The sequence below is a fragment of the Larimichthys crocea genome, chromosome IX, assembly GCF_000972845.2.
Source record: "Larimichthys crocea isolate SSNF chromosome IX, L_crocea_2.0, whole genome shotgun sequence".
Taxonomy (NCBI): domain Eukaryota; kingdom Metazoa; phylum Chordata; class Actinopteri; family Sciaenidae; genus Larimichthys; species Larimichthys crocea.
In genome coordinates this window covers 13,575,716-13,596,494 of record NC_040019.1, presented here as the reverse complement: position 1 = coordinate 13,596,494, position 20,779 = coordinate 13,575,716, and the positions used below count along the sequence as shown (strand labels likewise).

The 20,779-nt window shown below is 47.6% G+C and overlaps 3 protein-coding genes across 4 annotated transcripts; 2 read left to right on the top strand and 1 right to left on the bottom strand.

Moving 5' to 3' along the window:
• Nucleotides 1-163: 163 nt before the first annotated feature.
• On the bottom strand, nucleotides 164-1,832 carry atp6v1g1 (ATPase H+ transporting V1 subunit G1). Its single transcript, XM_010753579.3, has 3 exons — nucleotides 1,652-1,832; nucleotides 942-1,042; nucleotides 164-852 (listed from the first exon to the last, which is right to left on the bottom strand). The coding sequence occupies exons 1-3, from the start codon at nucleotides 1,731-1,733 to the stop codon at nucleotides 679-681; spliced, it is 357 nt and encodes a 118-aa protein (XP_010751881.1). The 5' UTR covers nucleotides 1,734-1,832; the 3' UTR covers nucleotides 164-678.
• Nucleotides 1,833-1,947: 115 nt separating this feature from the next.
• Nucleotides 1,948-11,107, top strand: lmbrd2b (LMBR1 domain containing 2b). The gene is made up of 18 exons (XM_019266554.2): nucleotides 1,948-2,120; nucleotides 4,842-5,038; nucleotides 5,214-5,326; nucleotides 5,950-6,048; nucleotides 6,139-6,306; nucleotides 6,503-6,713; nucleotides 6,790-6,864; nucleotides 6,950-7,063; nucleotides 7,417-7,600; nucleotides 7,700-7,881; nucleotides 8,014-8,147; nucleotides 8,218-8,323; nucleotides 8,396-8,493; nucleotides 9,141-9,244; nucleotides 9,325-9,371; nucleotides 9,742-9,856; nucleotides 9,951-10,077; nucleotides 10,353-11,107. Exons 2-18 carry the CDS (start codon nucleotides 4,865-4,867, stop codon nucleotides 10,414-10,416), a joined length of 2,115 nt encoding a protein of 704 aa, XP_019122099.1. The 5' UTR covers nucleotides 1,948-2,120; nucleotides 4,842-4,864; the 3' UTR covers nucleotides 10,417-11,107.
• Nucleotides 11,108-15,446: 4,339 nt separating this feature from the next.
• cfap53 (cilia and flagella associated protein 53) lies at nucleotides 15,447-20,602 on the top strand. 2 transcript variants are annotated; one of them, XM_019266537.2, is made up of 8 exons: nucleotides 15,448-15,628; nucleotides 16,924-17,153; nucleotides 18,155-18,328; nucleotides 18,491-18,794; nucleotides 18,960-19,178; nucleotides 19,342-19,558; nucleotides 19,676-19,778; nucleotides 20,315-20,602. In XM_019266537.2, exons 1-8 carry the CDS (start codon nucleotides 15,560-15,562, stop codon nucleotides 20,556-20,558), a joined length of 1,560 nt encoding a protein of 519 aa, XP_019122082.1. In that variant the 5' UTR covers nucleotides 15,448-15,559; the 3' UTR covers nucleotides 20,559-20,602. The 2 variants fall into 2 exon arrangements, with proteins under 2 accessions (XP_027137966.1, XP_019122082.1); XM_027282165.1 differs by lacking the exon at nucleotides 18,155-18,328 and having other exon boundaries at nucleotides 15,447-15,628.
• Nucleotides 20,603-20,779: the final 177 nt, after the last annotated feature.

Here is a 20,779-nt window from a genome sequence, read left to right as displayed (position 1 = left end):
GCTTCCCCCCAGGGCTGCGCCCTCTCCGTGATTTTATTTATTTTAAATGCAAATGCCAAAGCCCGACATCAGGCGTCATATCATTAAGTTTGCAGGCGATGCTGCTGACGTACAATGACCCTGAACATAGCCCTATTTTAAATGATTTCACAGAGTGGTGTAATCAAAGTTTCAGCCAATCATCATTAAGTTTATTATTTTCATCATCACAACCAGGAAGTCACATGGTTACACACAGGAAACAACCACAAAACTGTAGAATGCACAAGAGTATCACAATAAAAGCCTTTCCACTTTCTCCAGCCAATCGGGTTAGAGAGCAGGGACGAGCAGCGAGTACTGATTGGAGGAGACTTGGAAGGAAAACAACCAATCAACTCATCAAATGTGATATTTGATTCCTCTTCACAGCTGCAGTAAATACAAGCTTTTATTTTGAAAGGTCAAATTAATTCTGATAAATATAAATATTCCGTAAATTCAACATCAACACAGTAACGACATTTATTATCCGTCTGCGCCTGGAGCAGGAAACAGGAAGTACAGAACTTGTCACACCTTCAAAATAAAAGGTCACAATAACTTGTCAAACTAAACTTTTGGCTAATGAAGCTAATGTTGCTAACGTCCATGTCACGTCTGTCTGCCCGTCCCAGTCGCCTCTGGCCCCGCCCCCCCTCAGCCGGCCACGCGGTAGTTAGCGTGAAACTCTGGCTGGATGTCGCACACGCGCCGCAGCAGCTCGCCCAGCACCGCCTCACGGTTACCGCGGTAACTGGCCTGGATACGACCCATCCGCTCAGCTGTGTCGCGGTCCACCTCCACCGCGCTGTTGCCATGGGAACCGAGGGCCTGAGGGGAGGGGCATAAACAGATTTAGTATTCTGTATACGTGTGTACACACGTAGTGTTTAGTAGTACTGCAGTGGTACTGTACGTACGGCCGCCTCCTTGGTCTTGAACTCTTTCTCTCTCTGTAGCCGATACTGTTCAATCTCAGCCTGAGCTTCTTCCTTCGCCTGCTTCAGACGCCGGTTCTTACCTGCAGGGGGAGACAGAGACACGGGATATTTATTTACTTACTTACTGTATATAAAAACAATTTCCCTACGGGGATTAATAAAGTACTTCTGATTCTGATACACACACTGTTTCTATCATTTTGTCCACAGCTGTCCTGACGTCGTGTTCTGAAGGTCTGACTGATCACATGACTGATCACATGACTGATCACATGACTGATCACATGACTCAGACCTGAGTGGATCAGCTGACCTCCATTCATTCTCTCTGACTCACAAATCACATGACATGAATCAACCTGCAGTTCCTCTAACGTCCACCTGAGGCTGGCTCCAGCAGTGAGTCAGTCTCCATAAGTCCCCATGTCCAAATGTCCAACTTCACAGCAGAAATAAACATGTTTACAGCCTGGTACAAAAAACAGTTTTGGTCTCTGTAATTTCCCCGTTCATGACAACTGTACTGAGGGTGAATTTATATACAACTCACCTGTTCAGGTTATATTAAGGCTTAAAGTTATGATAGATTAGGAGCGTGGACGCTGTATCGCCACAGCTACATGTTGCTAACACCGTTTAAATCTTAAACAGCGGCCGCAGCGGGCCCGCGGGCCGCCGGTCGTACTCACGCTTGCGGGCCTCGGCCACCTTCTCGGCCGCTCTCTTCTCGGCCTGCAGCAGCTGCTGGATGCCCTGAGATTGACTCGCCATGTTGATGAGACGCGGACAGACTGAAGGTCGATGGACGCTGCTGCTTCTTCTGCTTCTTCCTCTGTTGACTGCAGTCAGCTGATGTCACGTCACGCTGCGGAGCGCTCACGTGATTTTGTCTTCTTTGATTTTATTGGCGGTTGACAAACAGCTTCCGGTGGCTGTCCAAAGAGACCACGCCCACTGCTGTCACTACTGCGCACGCGCCGAGCCTGTCTGCCTGACTCTGACGTCATCGTCCTCTCCTGGTGGACAAGCAGGAAGTGTCTGACGTGATCGAGGTAACGGCGGATTCTGCCGGTAAACACGCGGACGGTGACCTCACAGCGCGCGGACACGGAGCGTCTGTTCCCGCCAACCAGCGGAGACACCAACGAAGAAGTCACGGTAAGTCAGCGCGTGAGTGACGTCTGTGCTAGCCACCGTTAGCCAGCTAGCTGTCATTAGCCGTGACGTAGCTCGCTGCTCGTGCTCACCTGTCCCCTGAACGGACAGGTGAGACAGCACGTGACGCTTTAATGCCCGGATGTTTGACGGTGTGTCCGTTTGACCTGTAACGACACAAAGCAGCACATGACGTCATGACAGGGTGAGACACTGTCACGCATGACGTCACAGTGACCACAACGGAAAGAGCAGCAGCTTGACGTCACCTCGTTGTTTTTATGTTGCGTTGTAATTACTGGCACACGTGTAGCCTGTGTTCAGGTCCCCATGGTAACAGGTTACAGTCACCTGTCCTGTGTCGTCTCACCTGTCCCCTGGCGTCTCACCTGTCCCCTGGCGTCTCACCTGTCCCCTGACGTCTGACCTGTCCTGTGACATCTCACCTGTCCCCTGGCGTCTCACCTGTCCCCTGACGTCTCACCTGTCCCCTGGCGTCTCACCTGTCCCCTGACATCTCACCTGTCCTGTGACATCTCACCTGTCCCCTGGCGTCTCACCTGTCCCCTGGCATCTCACCTGTCCCCTGGTGTCTCACCTGTCCCCTGGCGTCTCACCTGTCCCCTGACGTCTCACCTGTCCCCTGGCGTCTCACCTGTCCCCTGACGTCTCACCTGTCCCCTGACGTCTCACCTGTCCTGTGACATCAGGTCTGGCTCAGTCCCCCGTTGGCTGCTGTCATAAAAACCTGGACTCAGCCCTGACATCATGTGGAGCTCCCGGCCCGTCTCCAGTCTTCCCGTTCTGTCCAGAATACTGGAGCGTATTGTCGCCACCTCTGCTCAGGTGACCAGTTCGAACCATTTCAACACAGCACTGAAGCAGCCCTGCTCAAAGTCGCCAACGGCATTGTTGTGGAGAAGTTGCTGAAGTCAAAGGTCAAAGGTCAGGAGTTCAGAAAGTGTTCAGGAGCCTCTGATGTCTTATGCTGTATTATTTATTGACGCTTGATCAAGGAGAATTAGAGACACTCTCAAAGTTCATCAGAAGTGCCTGAGTCGGTCTCACATTCTGCCCAACTCATCCTGGTGGATCGACTTTAAACCCCAAGATAACACCACAAATACTACACGCCCAGAATGAGTCACAGAGAATGTCTTTACCCATGGAGGTGTTATTGTCAGCATGTTCTAGTCTGGAGACACAGATGTCTGTTTACGCAGATTGGACCGTCAACAACAAGCTATCTATTATGTCTATGAAGGCAGCAACAGGTCTCTGTGACCCTGGACACCACAGTGTTGAGATAGACTGGCACCTACTGTTCCCAACCAAAGCCAAACAACTAATACTGCTGAGGACCTCAAGGCCCACACGGGACCTCAAGGCCCACACGGGACCTCGTTAACCTCAGGAGAGGAAACTCCATATTAGACATCCTCGTCTCCACAGACTCCGGCCACCTCACCATCCTCATCCTCCTGGACCTCACTGCAGCTTTCGACACCATAAACCACACCATTCTCCTCTCCCGCCTTGAGTCCTCCCTCGGCACCACTGGCACTGCACTCTCCTGCCTCAAATCATAGCGCACAGACTGACAACAATTCATCCACATGACTGCACCTCCTCCACTGTTCCTCCTCCCCAAGGCGTCCCCCAGGGTTCGGTGCTCGGTCCTCTCCTCTTCATACTCTACCTGCTTCCCCTTGGCAACATTATTCGCCACCATGGTCTCCATTTCCACTGTTATGCCGATGACGTCCAGCTTTATATTTCCACCAACTCCATTACCCCCCGCGGCGCCACTCACTCCACTCTCTCCAACTGCCTCGCCGACATCAAATCCTGGATGCAGACCAACTTTCTCAAACTAAACTGTGACAAATCAGACCTGATCATCATCGGCCCCAAATCCCTCACCAAAACCGCAGACTGCTTCCGCCTCACCATCGACATCGTCATCTTTGACAATGAACATTGAACATCACATAAACCAAATCACCAGAACTGTCTTCTTTCACCTCAAGAACATTGCCCGACACCGCCCATCACTCTCCTTCTCCACCGCTGAAACCCTCATTCACGCCTTTATCACTTCTAGAGTTGACAACTGCAACAGCATCCTCTATGGCACACCATCCAAAACTTTAAATAAACTTCAGTACATCCAAAACTCTGCTGCACATCTGCTCATCCGCAACCGTGATTACCTCACTCCTGTCGTCCAGAACCTCCATAACCAGGCCCCTTCCTACCTCACTGACTTGCTCCATCGCCACAATCCATCTCGCAGCCTCCGTTCATCTGATGTTAACCTCCTGACTCCACCACCCAGGACTAAGCACCGAACCTGGGGCAACAGTCTCTGCAGCTGCCCCCTCCCTCTGGAACTCTCTCCACAAACACATCCGTGACTGTACTGATGCGCACACCTTCAAATCTCTGACAAAAACACACCTTTTTAAAATGCTTTTAATGGTTAGCTCAGTCTAAATGTGTTTTTAAGTGAACTATCTCATATTGTTTTGATGATTTGATGTTCTTTTTATGTAAAGTGTCTTTGAATATCTAAATGTATTATTATTATTATTATTATTATTATTATTTTTATTTATCACCTGTCCCCTGTGACGTCTCACCTGTGATGCCTCACCTGTCCCCTGTGATGCCTCAGTGAGCGATGTGTTGGACTGTATGAAGGCAGAGCTTCCTGTGTTTCAGGTGTGTCAGAGCGTGGAGGCAGGATGAGCGGGGCGGCGTTGGGTATCGAGCTTGTGGTGGTTTTCTTTCTGGCACTCTTCCTGCTGCACAGGTACGGAGACTTCAGGAAGCAGCAGCGCATGGTGCTGTTCGGCACGCTGCTCGCCTGGTACCTGTGCTTCCTCATCGTCTTCATCCTGCCATTGGACGTCAGCACGGTCAGTCTGTCTGTCTGTCTGTCCTCTGACTGTCTGTCTGTCTGTCTGTCTGTCTGTCTGTTCTCTCTCTGTCCTCTGACTGTCTGTCTGTCCTCTGTCTATCGGTCTGTCTGTCCTCTGTCTGTCTGTCCTCTGTCTTCTGGACACCGACAGTGTCTCTGTTGTCTCCTCACAGACGATCTATAAGCAGTGTAAGATTGACCATGAGGATCATGCCTCTAGTTCCACCGCCAGCCCGCAACCATCCAATCATACGGCAACAAACACATCTGCCACGCCCACTAGGAGGTCAGTGTATGAGTCTTTGTAACGTTGTAACATTGTAGCGTTGTAACATTGTAACGTTGTAACATCGTAGCGTTGTAACATCGTAGTGTTGTAACGTTGTAGTGTAGCGTTGTAACATTGTAGTGTAGCGTTGTAACATTGTAGCGTAGCATTGTAACATTGTAACGTTGTAACATTGTAACGTAACATTGTAACGTTGTAACCTTGTAGCGTTGTAACATTGTAGCGTAACATTGTAACGTTGTAACCTTGTAGCGTTGTAACATTGTAACATTGTAGCATTGTAACATTGTAACATTGTAACATAACATTGTAGCGTTGTAACCTTGTAGCGTTGTAACATTGTAGCGTAACATTGTAACGTTGTAACCTTGTAGCATTGTAACATTGCAACGTTGTAACGTTGCAGTGTTGTAAAGTTGCAGCGTTGTAACGCTGTAACATTGCAGCGTTGTAACGCTGTAACATTGTAGCGTTGTAACCTTGTAACGTTGTAGCGTTGTAACGTAACGTTGTAACCTTGCAGCGTTGTAACCTTGCAGCGTTGTAACGTTGCAGCGTTGTAACGTTGTAACATTGTAGCGTTGTAACATGACATCTTTTCTCCTCCTCCGCCCTGACAGGACTCTGACGCAGTGCTACAAGCCGTGGAGCTACATCCCTGATGGCATCATGCCGGTGTTCTGGAGGGTGGTGTACTGGACCTCTCAGTGTCTCACGTGGTCCGTATGATGAACCGTGAACACATGTTCTTCATGTGAGCGCTGTACGATGACCACGATGTTGTTTAAAGGTTTGATTTGTGTTTCCAGGCTGCTGCTGCCCTTCATGCAGTCGTACGCTCGCTCTGGAGGCTTCTCCATTACCGGGAAGATTAAAACCGCCCTGATCGAGAACGCCATTTATTACGGGACGTACCTGCTCATCTTCGGCTCGCTGCTCATCTGCGTGGCTGTACATCCGGAGTGGCAGCTGTCCTGGTCAGTGATCCCATCCACACGATCATCATAGTTTAATAATACAGGATGTGATGTGATTTATTCTGAATGGACTCACAGTGAGTCTTCAGCCTCACATGACAGCAGACCAAAGCAACACCTCTGAGACACCTGAGACTGTCATCTTTCATATTTAGTGTCACTGTGACCATAACTCCACCGTCTGCTCGTCGTCCAGGTACGGGCTGCAGACCATTGGCATCACGGCCGCTAATACCTGGGGCCTGTTCCTGCTGGTGCTGCTGCTCGGTTACGGTTTGGTGGAAATCCCTCGCTCGTACTGGAACGCCTCTCGACACGGACACCTACTCATCAAGACGTACTTCAAGGCGTCCAAGCTTATGACGGAGAAGGCGGACGCAGAGGAAAACCTGGAGGACGTGATGGAGGTGAGCATCGGTGGAGTGTAACGTTTGACGCTCAGCTCGGTTCAGTGTTTTTACTGTGAGGTCTGGTTTTCTACAGGAGGTGAGAAAAGTCAGCGAATCCATCAAGTACAACCATCCTCTGAGGAAGTACATCGACACCATCCTCCGGAAGGTAGGTGGAGAACAATCAAACCGACAGCACACAGCAGGCAGGGCCATGATTCATGGATCACATGACCATGCTGTCATCCCCTCAGTGCCCGGTGGATTACCAGGAGAAGATGGGCAGGAACATGGATGACTACGAGGACTTCGACGACAAGCAGAACACGTATCCAAGCGAGAAGAGCCTAGTGAAGCTTCACAAACAGGTGAGACCATGAGGAGGCGTCAGGTTTTTAAAGGTCAGGGTTCTCTGACCTCTGACCTGGACCAATGAGCAGGCAGGCTGTACAGTCTCTTCAGTCTGTCGAGTTAACATCTGTCCTGGTGTGTTTGAAGTGAAGACAGCAGCAGTCAGAGTTGTAGCTGCAGGTTCAAAAAGGATCCATGTAGACAGACAAAGTGGACCTAAAAAAAGCCCTGGATCAGGCAGTACCAACAGAACTTTCTGTGGGTCAGGCAGGATCCAGAAGTGTGGTCCGCCTTGTCAGGTCTGGTTGTACCGTGAAGGGTTTCTGATGTTTGAGGTTAAACATGGTGGCTCGTGTGTTCCTTTGTTCAGGTCATCTACGCGGTTCAGAGACACAACCGGACTCGGGTCCAGTGGCAGATCCTCCTGCAGCAGGCCATCCACCTGGAGGACGTAGCCAAGAACGAGACCAGTTCAACGCACCAGTTTGTCCACAGCTTCCCGCCATCGGAGCCGGCCGGCTGGTTCAGCAGATACGTGTACACGCCGCCTGTAGGTGGGTTTGAAGGCCGGGCCTCTAATACGATTCATGGAGTTCTGCCACAGTACCTTTGAGCCCGGCACTCAGTGTGTGTGTGTGTGTGTGTTTGTGCAGAGTGGTACTGGGAGTGTCTCCTGAAGCGCTGGTTTTACCGCCTGCTGTCGGTGGTCCTGACCCTGTTCAGCGTGGCCGTGGTCTGGTCCGAGTGCACCTTCTTCAGCACCCGGCCCGTCCTCTCACTGTTTGCCGTGTTCATCCAGCTGGCTGAGAGAGACTACAACTACCTGTACATCGAGGTGAGACTGCACAGGACCACGTAGACTGGGCCGGTCCAACGCCAGACCACAGACCTCATCAGTCGCTGTCCTTACTCAAAGGACCGACCCGATCAATCTAACTGGTTTGTGTTGACTCTCCTTTGCCACCAGATGGCGTGCTTCATCACAATCTTCTTCCTGTGCACATGCGTTTACTCTACCGTGTTCCGCATTCGGGTTTTTAACTACTACTACCTGGCCTCCCATCACCAGACGGACGCCTACAGCCTGCAGTTCAGCGGCATGTGAGTCTTCAGTCAACAGGAAACTGACCTTTACCTGTGTCCTCTGATCTGACTGTGACTCTGTCTGCAGGTTGTTCTGCCGGTTGACGCCTCCTCTGTGTCTGAACTTCCTGGGTCTGATCCACATGGACTCGGCCATCTCCCACCAGCAGAAGGAGCAGACGGCGTACACGTCGGTAAATCACCGTCGGTCTGAGAGCAAACAGTGAACCATCATGTCCGCCCGTCTCACCTCTCTTTCTTTTCAGATCATGGGATCGATGCGTGTCCTCTCTTTTATTGCCAACGGCTTCTACATCTACTACCCCATGCTGATCGTCATCCTCTGCATCGCCACCTACTTCAGGTGAGACACGGCCACTACAACAATAACCACGACTACAACCACAACTAAAACTACAACCACAACTAAAACTACAACTACAACCACGACTACAACTAGAACTACAACTACAACTAGAACTACAACTACAACCACAACTAAAACTACAACTACAACCACGACTACAACCGCAACTAAAACTACAACTACAACCACGACTACAACTAGAACTACAACTACAACTAGAATTACAACTACAACCACAACTAAAACTACAACTACAACCACGACTACAACCGCAACTAAAACTGCAACTAAAACTACAACTACAACCACGACTACAACCACAACTAAAACTACAACTACAACCACGGCTACAACTAGAACTACAACTACAACCACAACTACAACCACAACTAAAACTACAACCACAACTACAACCACAACTACTAGCTAACGATGTAATGAGGTGATTAAATGTGAACAGGGCGTCCGTGGACAGAGACAGTCAGTCCACACTCAGAAAATATAATAAATTAATTTATTTAATTAAAGTGTGAAATGTGACATCTCAGTTCGTCAGCTTGGACTCGTTTGGTTCTGATCTTCTTGAACAGTCGATGAGGTGTAAATGTGTCAAACCTGATGTTTGTGATGAACTCTCTCCTCAGTCTGGGGACTCGCTGTCTGAACCTTCTGGGCTTCCAGCAGTTTGTGGGCGACAGTGAGATGACGTCGGACCTGATCGACGAGGGCAAGGAGCTGATCCGACGGGGTAAGAACATTTTAACCTGAGTCACGGCGGACAGGATGGTGTGCTGACCTGCACTCTAACATTATTCTCTGTCTGTACAGAGAAAAGGAAGCGGCAACGGATTGAAGACGGCGAGAACAGACGAAAAGTGAGTACAACAAAAACATCCAGGAGGCTTCAGGAGACGTTAATGAAACGTTTGGAAATGTTTTATCTCCACCAGATTAAGATAATCCAGCTAACAGATAATTGGGCTCAGCGTTAACTTTAAATACTCTGACCTGCTGCTCAGCGTTACCTTTAAAAACTCTGACCTGCTGCTCAGCTTCACCTTTAAATACACTGACCTGCTGTTCAGCTTCACCTTTAAATACTCTGATCTGCTGCTCAGCGTTACCTTTAAAAACTCTGACCTGCTGCTCAGCGTTACCTTTAAATACTCTGACCTGTTGTTCAGCTTCATATTTAAATACTCTGACCTGCTGCTCAGCGTCACTCCATCACGTCTGTTGTTTCAGGACTGGAAGGAGCGTTATGGAAACCCGAGAGAGGACTACACAGCGAGGAACAGGAGCAGTCATGAGATGAAGGAGACCAGTTACTCCGACAATGTGACACCGACCAACAACAGACGTAAGTCCACTAGCAGCAGCACCAAACTCTGCAGCTGTTAAAGGAGAAAACACTCGACGGGTAACAATGTGACACGCTGTTGTTTGTTGAACAGAAGCTAAATATTCTCGTTCTGGGAGTCGGGCAGAGCGGGACTGCATCGAGCTGCTTCAGGACGCCGAACCTTTAGACTTCAACGCCGACTCCCTGACAGATGACCCTCTGGACGCAGAGTCTGGCAGGTGAAGACTACTTCCTCTTTCTGTGGTTGTGATAATGAAATGTATGTGAGGCAGCACCTGGATGTGATGCGTCACCTGTTCATGATTCAAACTGAGGTTTGGAGCCTCAGCGACCCAACGAACACGATTCCATATCAACACGACTTTATAACTTTATTCACAGATTATTACAGATTATTAGTCTAAATTTAATTCACAGATTATTAATCTGAACTTTATTTACAGATTATTACAGGTTAATAATCTAAGCTTCAAACCTTGTGTTTGTTTGTCAGGCACATTGGAGGACGGTATCTGTCCATGTCGTCGTCTCGAAGCCGAATATTTGATGACGTCTGACGGGGAGAAGAAATGTGAAGTGGAGCCACAAACTGGAAGTGTGTCTCCAAGATGTGGATGTATCACATGACCTCCATCTCCCAGCTCACAGGCTGTTCCTTCATCTCCCAGGATGCATGGTATTTAAAGAAACAGGAAGTTGTGCAGACGTCTCGATGAACTGTGCGTCAGGTGTACAGTAAACTGTCAGGTGTGAATGTGAACTCTGCTGATCCGGATCGCTCCTGTCCGTCTGAGCTGCATGTCATGATGGCAGGAGTCTGAGCATGCTCAGTGTCACCTCACTTTAATGAAGTCACTTTTTATTGTTTGTGGATTTATTGATCTGAACCTGATGATGCTGATCAATGTGTAATCATGGCAGATGGTTCGATGGTCGCCGCTCTCACAGGAAGTCTTAAAATATATAAAGGACTTTTATTTTGAAAAGGGTTTCACATCTCAAATTTCCTGTATTGATCAACACTGATCAACTTCCCCATAAAACCAGTCTGACCTGTCTGGTTGGACTCTTGAATCATGCGACAGGTAGAACGTCACCTGATAGGTCCGCTCATAACCACTCCCACCAGTAATGTCACAGTGTACTGACACTACATGAGGTGTACCTGTCCGTCAGCACAGGTAGTTGATGGGAGCTGAAGTCTGTGAACTAAGATGAGTCTTTTCAAAATAAAAGCCTTTAAATCCATATGAAGGATGTGATGAAGCGGCCTGACTCATGGTGATCACATGGTTTATTTATATTTGTCATCAGCTGTTTCCTGTAAATACATGCAGAGTTCCCTCCGTCAGAGTATCGCTTCAACTTCACGCCTGTCTGCAGCCTCTCTCAGCATAAAGACTGGAAACGGGGGGAAACTGCTAGCCTGACTCTGTCCAAAAGTCACAACATCCACCTATGATGAACACGTTACACCTCGTTTGTCTAAAAACATATGGACGAATATTTTCCACAAAATCAATCAATGAATTCATCAGTGGAGTCAAAGTTTAAAGATGTGACGGACAAAAGAATCAAATCCGAGTTATCGAGACCAGCTGATGATGGATGGATGGATGATGGATGGATGGATGGAGGGATGATGGATGGATGGATGGATGATGGATGGATGGATGGATGGATGATGGATGGATGTATGATGGATGGATGATGGATTGATGGATGATGGAGGGATGATGGATGGATGATGATGGATGGAGGGATGATGGATGGATGGATGATGGATGGATGGATGGATGATGGATGGATGATGATGATGGATGATGATGGATGGATGGATGGATGGATGATGAAGGATGGATGATGAAGGATGGATAATGGATGGATGATGATGGATGGATGGATGATGAAGGATGGATGATGAAGGATGGATGATGGATGGATGATGATGGATGATGGATGGAAGTGCAAACACAACATGAGCATCGCTCACATGTTCATGACTGAGCTGAAGGCTTTTAATTTGAAGTAGCCACACTGGTTTCCTGTGATGCATTTCCTTTGTAAATACACTTTGATGACCTCATGAAGTAACGATGTAACGTGTTGGTCGACGTGCCGGCGGCGCTCTGCTCTTTGATTTGTAGTAAACGTGATAAAAACACAGCTGTGGTCCTTTACGTGTGTTAGCATGTAGCGTTAGCTGTATGCAGCCTGCCGGGTTCGTTCCTCACTCTGTGCTGCTGTCCTTAATATTTATGTCCATCTGTTTGTTATGATGATTTATGTTTTAATTCTGCTGCCAGTGTCAATAAAAATCCTACAAACTGATCTGAACGTCACGTTCATGTCGTGGTCAAATCGTTTCAGTCTCAGAGCTTCAGATTTAATTTCAGGCTGGATGTGAATAAAAGATGGAGGCAGGAACTGACAAGCTGGTGATGGATAACCAACCAGATATTGTGCTGGTGGACAGACAACAGAAGAAGGCTGTGGTGATTCAGAGTGACAACAAAATCAGGAAGAACAAACACGAGAAGATCAAGAAATGCCAAGAGCTGAAAGAGGAGAAGATGTGAGGAGTGAAGGTGACAGAACATCATCACTTCCTGCTAAAACGTCACTGAATGGATGGAAATTAAATTTAACAAACTGAAAAAATCAGTCTGCATTGGTTTAAACCAGCTCAGACTGGTTCTTGTTGATTGGTCACCTGATGAAACATGAAAAAAGATCAATGATGAATCGCCATAATTAAACAGAGACGTTGAAACCAACAGAGAAGAGGTCAGAGCTACTGTGAGTGTCTGCTAACAACACAGTGCCATGGAAAGTGTGTCAGTGTGACATTATTTTATACATTTTTCCTGTGGAAATGACCTTCCTGCTTTTTCGTACCTCCTCCCTTCTGCCCCCACAGTGTCGTTTTGCGTGAGCTTTGCGTTGTGGGTAAATTGTGTGGAAAAATGCTGCTGTTATTTTGTAAATACTATATTATTTTCTTTGGAAATTGAGCCATTTATGTCGTAATCTTTGTTGCATATTGTTCACTGTTGCATACTATTATGTTACCAAGCTGTTCTGTGTTGTTTTGACCAATAATAAAAGTTTTATAGACGTTTTTAGTGATTTGCACTACACGGTCCGTCTTGTGTCTTGCAGCCTATGCAGCATAGCATGCATTTCCTGGTGTAAACAGAGGTGCAGAAGAAAAGACCAGAAGGTGAATAATGTGTGTCAATGTCTGCAGGAGTGAATAAATGCAGGAAACGGTTCCGAGTCATCCTCCTTCATGCCCTCAACCACACACTAGAAATGTGCGATATGTCATCGTTTACGATATATCTCACACACACACACACACTAAACCATAATATTTCTTCAAATGTGCTTCTTTTTTTTTCTTTTTTTCTTTTTTTAAACGGCCAAGTCGGGACTTGCAGCCTTTAGTTATGTCACACACAGCATTAAAAAAGAAAACATTGTAAGAACCGATTCATAACATTTGAATCCGTCAGCTTTTATAACATTAAATCAGTGTGTTTATATTCGTATGCAAGTGTGTCTGACTCTGGCCCTGTCGTGTCCATACATTATTATTGACACTGATCAGCAAATACAGTATTAATACAACAAGCTGTGTCATCATTGCCTTTCAAGCATACATTTAAATGGACTTTTATTCTGTTGTCTGTTTGTGAGAGAGAAAGAGAAAATATCAGATATTCAAACTGTATTATTGACAGTTATATTAGAGATAGACTTCAGTGAAGTTAATCACAGTCAGGTTTGCAAGTTTCTGCCTGGTAACGACCTCCCCTGCAGTCCACCAATCAGAGCTGAGCAATTAACTGCAGCTGTGCTCTGTCTGTGTGTGAGTGACTGCTGAGAGACACAGAAAATCTCTAAATGAAGCCCCTCCAACTAGTGGACACTAATGCCAAACAGTAGGTGGTATCAAAAAGCCCAAATGACGGTGAGCATCCTCATGTTGTCGACCATGTGAATGCTGAATTTCAGTGTGTGAAGTTAAAAAATGTGACCTGGGGAGAGAGAGAAAGAACAGGTGCCCCGTGCTCCTTTGGGAGATTTCTCCTCTCCAGTTTACATGGGAGTAGATGGGGCTGTCGGTGGGTGATCCTGGAGCATCAGTGCGTCTCCCGCCAAAACTATAAGTCTGACAGCTTCAGCAGTGATATCGCTGCGTAGCCCACGAATTTTCCTACGTTTCTATGTAGAAATTATTTCTGTAGAGTTACATTTGTGACCACGAGAGCCGTTTGCAAATGTATTTTTTGACAAATGTTTCTCTCCCTCTCCACTCTAGCTCTGGAACATTCTACCAATTCACACCCATTGTAAACTTTGTCGTGGTTTTTGGTGATTTTTGGGGAAACCGTTTGGTGAAACTCTGAGAAAAGTCTCAGCACAACATTCCTGACCGAGCCGGTCGTTTTGAGATCTTTTTTGTGTTTGTGCGAAATAAAGACTTTTTGAAGGCCTTGCTCTCAGACAGAGACAACTCAATGGTCTGATTCATTCATGTAATCAGGATAATTGCCTGGAAGGTTTTCACATACAAAGAATTCACATGTCACCCCGCTGCTCATCGAGCATTAAATTCAAACCGCTAATGCTGATTACAAAGTTGTCTCCGGTACTGCACCTACCAACCAGCAGGTTCTCGTGGATCGTGGCTGCTGCTGTGGTCCTGCATGACGTCCACTACACATATTACTACTGTCATTATTGCTGCCATATCTGCTACTGTAATCATTTTATCAGTCATTGTAATTCATTGTCATTTTATCATTCATTGTAATTCATTGTCATTTTATCATTCATTGTAATTGTACAATATGTTTGTGTTGATTTGTTCTGTACACTGACATCCATTGCACGTCTGTCCGTCCTGGGAGAGGGATCCCTCCTCTGTGGCTCTTCCTGAGGTTTCTTCCACATTTTTTCCCTGTTAAAGGTTTTTGTGGACAAGTTTTTCCTCACTGGAACCGAGGGTCTAAGGACAGAGGGTGTCACTCCCTGTACAGATTGTAAAGCCTCAGAGGAAAATGGACTTTGTGACTTTGGACTGTACAAATAAAATCGGATTTAATTTTATTTTAATTGATTTACCTGATCATCCTCACACAGACAGATGTTACCTCCTCCTGGCTCTGCCACCCGGACACTCAGGACAGTCCAAACTTTTCTGTCTGTTGTTCCCCGTTGGTGGAACGTCCTACCAGTTCCTACAGATCAGGGGCGTCCCTCTCTACCTTCACAGACCTCCTGAAGACCTCCAGCTCTGCAGAGAGGACCTCCTCTACAACACTACCAACAGCTGGACATGAGAAAGCTAACCCCTTCTTATCGCACTGCACCGTGACTGTTCCCTTCTGCTAAATGACTAAATGTAAATGTAAATTAATTAGTCTGTTGTTTTGGTGCAAAATGAACATGAAGTAAAAACATAAATATATGAAGGATGTTTTTAAGTGAAAACAGCTGAACAGTGTGTGCAGGAATGTTTTAAGTATTCACCAGGCAGTGTTCAAATCAAATCAAATAAAACGGAAGTGACGTGTCCTCCTCCAGCAGGGGGCGGTGCCGCCGCCGTCACGTCGTCGTGTTTGTGGTTGCCATGGTAACCGCGGTGTTGTGTTTGAAGCGGGTCGTGACGGACGTCGTGGAGTAACAAACATGCTGCAAACGAGTCAAACGAGAAGATGTCGGGAGTTCACCGGACCGACGCCTCATTCTGTGGCCGTGGTGAGTGTCCACGTCCCGGACTGACGTCCACACACCTGCCCCCTCCACCTGCGTGTGTGTGTGTGTGTGTGTGTGTGTGTGTGTGTGTGTGTGTGTGTGTGTGTGTGTGTGTGTGTGTGTGTGTTGGCTGACAGGTTGCTGTCTCCATAAACTGAATTTAAGTCCAGCTTAACTAAACAAGAACTCAACAGTACCGACAGGTTCTGTTCAATAACACGAGAGATGAAAACAGAAGTTCAGTGTGTTAGCTCATGTTAGCCCATGTTAGCTCAGTGTGTTAGCTCATGTTAACTCAGTGTGTTAGCTCATGTTAGCTCATGTTAGCTCAGTGTGTTAGCTTATGTTAGCTCAGTATGTTAGCTCATGTTAGCTCATGTTAGCTCAGTATGTTAGCTCATGTTAGCTCATGTTAGCTCAGTATGTTAGCTTATGTTAGCTCATGTTAGCTCAGTGTGTTAGCTCATGTTAGCTCATGTTAGCTCAGTGTGTTAGCTTATGTTAGCTCGTGTTAGCTTATGTTAGCTCAGTGTGTTAGCTTATGTTAGCTCATGTTAGCTCAGTGTGTTAGCTTATGTTAGCTCAGTGTGTTAGCTCATGTTAACTCATGTTAGCTCAGTATGTTAGCTCATGTTAGCTCATGTTAGCTCAGTATGTTAGCTTATGTTAGCTCAGTGTGTTAGCTCAGTGTGTTAGTTTATGTTAGCTCATGTTAGCTTATGTTAGCTCAGTGTGTTAGCTTATGTTAGCTCATGTTAGCTCATGTTAACTTATGTTAGCTCAGTGTGTTAGCTTATGTTAGCTCATGTTAGCTTATGTTAGCTCAGTGTGTTAGCTTATGTTAGCTCATGTTAGCTCGTGTTAGCTCATGTTAGCTTATGTTAGCTCAGTGTGTTAGCTTATGTTAGCTTATGTTAGCTCATGTTAGCTCATGTTAGCTTATGTTAGCTCAGTGTGTTAGCTCATGTTAACTCAGTGTGTTAGCTCATGTTAGCTTATGTTAGCTCAGTGTGTTAGCTCATGTTAGTTCATGTTAGCTCAGTGTGTTAGCTTATGTTAGCTCATGTTAGCTCATGTTAGCTCAGTGTGTTAGCTCATGTTAGCTCATGTTAGCTTATGTTAGCTCAGTGTGTTAGCTCATGTTAGTTCATGTTAGCTTATATTAGCTCAGTGTGTTAGCTCATGTTAGCTCAGTGTGTTAGCTTATGTTAGCTCATGTTAGCTCATGTTAGCTCAGTGTGTTAGCTGCTGTTAGCTGCTGTTAGCTCATGTTAGCTCAGTGTGTCTCTGTCCGTCAGAGAGCAAAGCTCCCGCCGTCGAGGCTGGTGGATCAGCTGATCGTGGACAGACAAAAACAGGACGCGGCCCGAGGACGAGCGGTGCAGCTGAAGACGGAGCAGCAGAGCTGCGACGTGAAGAACTCGTGGCTGAAGAAGTCAGACGGACGCTTCCTGAGACGGACCATCGAGAGACGAGTCCAGGCTGCGGTGAGACAGAACCAGGTCCAGATCCAGGACAGGAGAGACAGGTCAGTCTGTGACAGACAGACCATCACAAACTACCTGTCTGTCTTTACCTGTCTGAGTTCACCTGTCTGTATTTACCTGTCTATCTGCACCTGTCTGTCTTTAACCTGGCTGTCTTTACCTGTCTGTCTTTAACCTGTCTATCTTTAACCTGTCTGTCTTTAACCTGTCTGTCTTTACCTGTCTGTCTTTACCTGTCTGTCTTTAACCTGGCTGTCTTTAACCTGTCTGTCTTTACCTGTCTGTCTTTAACCTGTCTGTCTTTAACCTGTCTATCTTTAACCTGGCTGTCTTTAACCCGTCTGTCTTTAACCCGGCTGTCTTTAACCTGGCTGTCTTTACCTGTCTATCTTTAACCTGTCTGTCTTTAACCTGGCTGTCTTTACCTGTCTGTCTTTAACCTGTCTGTCTTTAACCTGTCTGTCTTTACCTGTCTGTCTTTAACCTGGCTGTCTTTAACCTGTCTGTCTTTACCTGTCTGTCTTTAACCTGTCTGTCTTTAACCTGTCTATCTTTAACCTGGCTGTCTTTAACCCGGCTGTCTTTAACCCGGCTGTCTTTAACCTGGCTGTCTTTACCTGTCTATCTTTAACCTGTCTGTCTTTAACCTGGCTGTCTTTACCTGTCTGTCTTTAACCTGTCTGTCTTTAACCTGTCTGTCTTTACCTGTCTGTCTTTAACCTGGCTGTCTTTAACCTGTCTGTCTTTACCTGTCTGTCTTTAACCTGTCTGTCTTTAACCTGACTGTCTTTAACCTGTCTGTCTTTACCTGTCTGTCTTTAACCTGTCTGTCTTTAACCTGACTGTCTTTAACCTGACTGTCTTTAACCTGTCTATCTGCACCTGTCTGTCTTTAACCTGTCTGTCTGCACCTGTCTGCCTCCATCTGTCTGTCTTTAACCTGTCTGTCTTTAACCTGACTGTCTTTAACCTGGCTGTCTTTACCTGTCTATCTGCACCTGTCTGTCTTTAACCTGTCTGTCTGCACCTGTCTGTCCCCCAGGCTGCGTGTGCTGTTGCAGATGGAGGAGCAGCAGCTCCTGCAGGAGATGGAGGAGAAGGTGGAGACTTCAGTGGAGAGACAGGCGAAGATGAGAGAGCGAGCTCGAACCCTGAGAGAGAGAGGAGAGAGAGAGAGACAGCAGCTGGTGTCCGACAAGATGGAGCAGCTCTTCAGGTAAACACACCTGTCTGTCTGTCTATCTGTCTTTTCACATTAAGAGCCCATTATCTGAAGACTTTTAATGTGAAAAACAGCAGGAAGTGTTTGTCACGTTGTCAGTATGTTCAGGTGTTCTTCGTCACGTTGTAACAGGAAGTGATGTCATCATGTTTTCAGGGACCAGTGTGAGGAGCTGCGGACCGTCCAGAACCGGCGCAGAGAGCAGCAGGTGTGTTTGGAGCGAGCTGCTCAGGTGAGGAGTCGACAGGAGCAGCTGAAGCTGCAGCAGCAGGAGGAGAAGATGTTCGAGGAGCTGTGGGAGGCCGACCGCCGAGCCAAGGAGGAGCGAGAGGCAGAGAGAGGGCGGAGGCAGCAGGAGAGGAGCAAGGAACAGCTGGACGTCCTCAGGAAACAGATGGAGGCTGCAGAGCAGCACAGACTGCAGCACCGACAGCTGAAGGAGGAGGAGGCCACACTCATGGTCTGTACCTACATCACACTGTCTATACCACTACGTCCAGGTTTTAGTCTGTGGACGTCACAGAGACTACGTCCAGGTTTTAGACAGTCTGTGGGGACGTCACGGAGACTACGTCCAGGTTTTAGACAGTCTGTGACTGTGTGACTTGTGTTGGTTGGTGTCCAGGTGCAGCAGCAGGTGACGGAGCGTCTGCAGCAGCAGCGTGAGCAGCAGCAGAAGCTTCAGGATCAGCAGAGTCGGCGGCAGCAGCTGGATCAGAGTTTCCGGCTGAAGATGAAGCGTGTGGTCAGAGAGCAGCAGGACGAGCTGCAGCTGGACATGGACATCCTGCAGCAGCTGCTCAGACAGGAAACTGATGACAGACAGGAAGCTGCTCACAGGAAGGTAAACTCACCTGGAAGAAACATTTCCTCCATGAAATATGAGCCACAATCAGTACGAATGACGTGTGTGTGTGTGTGTGTGTGTGTGTTTTTTGTGCAGTTTGAGTGTTGCGTTTTGCGTGTGCCTTTAGTGTGTGCGTGTGTGTGTGTGTGTGTGTGTTGAGGCTGAGCTGCGTGAGGAGCAGCAGATGTACCGGCAGTATCTACATGACGAGCTGCAGAAGCAGAAGCAGGAAGAGGAGGAGACGGAGCAGCTGATGGAGGAGAAACTGAAGGAGGTGTGGAGTAAACGAGAGGAGCAGAGTCGGCTGCAGAGGGAGGCCAGGAACAGGATGATGAAGGAGGTGATGGAGGCCCGAAAGCTCCAGATACAACACAAACGTAAGAGCTGTCACCTGCTCCTCATCACTCTGTACTTTATGAAACACTCCACCACAACCTGTGTGTGTGTGTGTGTGTGTGTGTGTGTGTGTGTGTGTGTGTGTGTGTGTGCTGCAGTGGACATAAACCTGCAGAGACAGGTGGAGCTGTCCAAAGAGACAGACGAGCTGAACCGACTGATGGAGGAGGCAAAGCTGACGGACGAGGAGGACAAAAGACGGTACGTGAACATCCAGGACACACTGTCTGTCTGTCCTCAACCTGCCTGTCTGTCTGTCCGTCTGTCTGTCTGTCTGTCCTCAACCTGCCTGTCCGTCTGTCTGTCTGTCTGTCCTCAACCTGCCTGTCTGTCTGTCCGTCTGTCTGTCTGTCTGCCTGCCTGCCTGTCCTGAACCTGTCTGTCTGTCTGTCCTCAACCTGTCTGTCTGTCTGCCCTGAGCCTGTCTGTCTGTCTGCCTGTCCTCAACCTGTCTGTCTGTCTGTCTGTCCTAAACCTGTGTCTGTCCTGAACCTGTCTGTCTGTTTGTCTGCCTGCCTGCCTGTCCTGAACCTGTCTGTCTGTCTGTCTGTCTGTCTGTCTGTCTGTCTGTCCTCAACCTGTCTGTCTGTCCTAAACCTGTCTGTCTGTCCTGAACCTGTCTGTCTGTCTGTCTGTCTGTCCTGAACGTGTCTGTCTGTCTGTCCTGAACCTGTCTGTCTGTCTGTCTTCCTGTCTGTCCGTCTGTCTGTCTTGAACCCGTCTGTTGGCTCTTGCAGTCAGAGGCAGGCCCGGGTGGTGTACCAGGCGGAGCTGAGGTCTCAGGTGGAGCGGCAGCAGCAGCTTCGATGTGAGCGGCGAGCTCAGGAGGAGGCGGAGCATCAGCAGGGTCTGATCCAACAGGAGCTGTACGACCAGAGGAAAGACCACATCCTGTCCAGACCCATGTCTCACAGCACCGCCCGCCACCCGTTTAGACAGGCGGAGGGATCCAAGTCTGCCTTCATGCTCCGCCCCACATGACCTCCACCTTACTCTGATGTTTGAATAAAGTCTGTTCACACTGAGCTCCGCCTCCAGTCCTTCACCACTGTAACATGTTAATTAGCGTGTTTTGGTTACCTGACCGCAGGTATCCAGCTGTCCTAGAGAATGTTGGGTAATGCAGTGTTTACTGAATGTGAGGGAGGAGATCCATGTTGCATAAAGTCTCTGTCTTTTATTCTGAAAGGATCATCCAGGTA

What these genes read in the sequence shown, in the direction of transcription:
- cfap53 (XM_019266537.2), top strand. Translation starts at nt 15,560, where the DNA reads ATGCTGCAAACGAGTCAAACGAGAAGATGTCGGGAGTTCACCGGACCG. An exon ending in CGCCTCATTCTGTGGCCGTG is followed by an intron (nt 15,629 to 16,923) that starts GTGAGTGTCCAC and finishes TCTGTCCGTCAG; the next exon opens with AGAGCAAAGCTCCCGCCGTC. An exon ending in GCTCCAGATACAACACAAAC is followed by an intron (nt 19,559 to 19,675) that starts GTAAGAGCTGTC and finishes TGTGTGCTGCAG; the next exon opens with TGGACATAAACCTGCAGAGA.
- lmbrd2b (XM_019266554.2), top strand. Translation starts at nt 4,865, where the DNA reads ATGAGCGGGGCGGCGTTGGGTATCGAGCTTGTGGTGGTTTTCTTTCTG. An exon ending in ACCTGGAGGACGTGATGGAG is followed by an intron (nt 6,714 to 6,789) that starts GTGAGCATCGGT and finishes GGTTTTCTACAG; the next exon opens with GAGGTGAGAAAAGTCAGCGA. An exon ending in ACAACTACCTGTACATCGAG is followed by an intron (nt 7,882 to 8,013) that starts GTGAGACTGCAC and finishes CTTTGCCACCAG; the next exon opens with ATGGCGTGCTTCATCACAAT.
- atp6v1g1 (XM_010753579.3), bottom strand. Translation starts at nt 1,733, where the DNA reads ATGGCGAGTCAATCTCAGGGCATCCAGCAGCTGCTGCAGGCCGAGAAG. An exon ending in GGTGGCCGAGGCCCGCAAGC is followed by an intron (nt 1,043 to 1,651) that starts GTGAGTACGACC and finishes CTCCCCCTGCAG; the next exon opens with GTAAGAACCGGCGTCTGAAG. An exon ending in TCAAGACCAAGGAGGCGGCC is followed by an intron (nt 853 to 941) that starts GTACGTACAGTA and finishes CCCTCCCCTCAG; the next exon opens with GCCCTCGGTTCCCATGGCAA.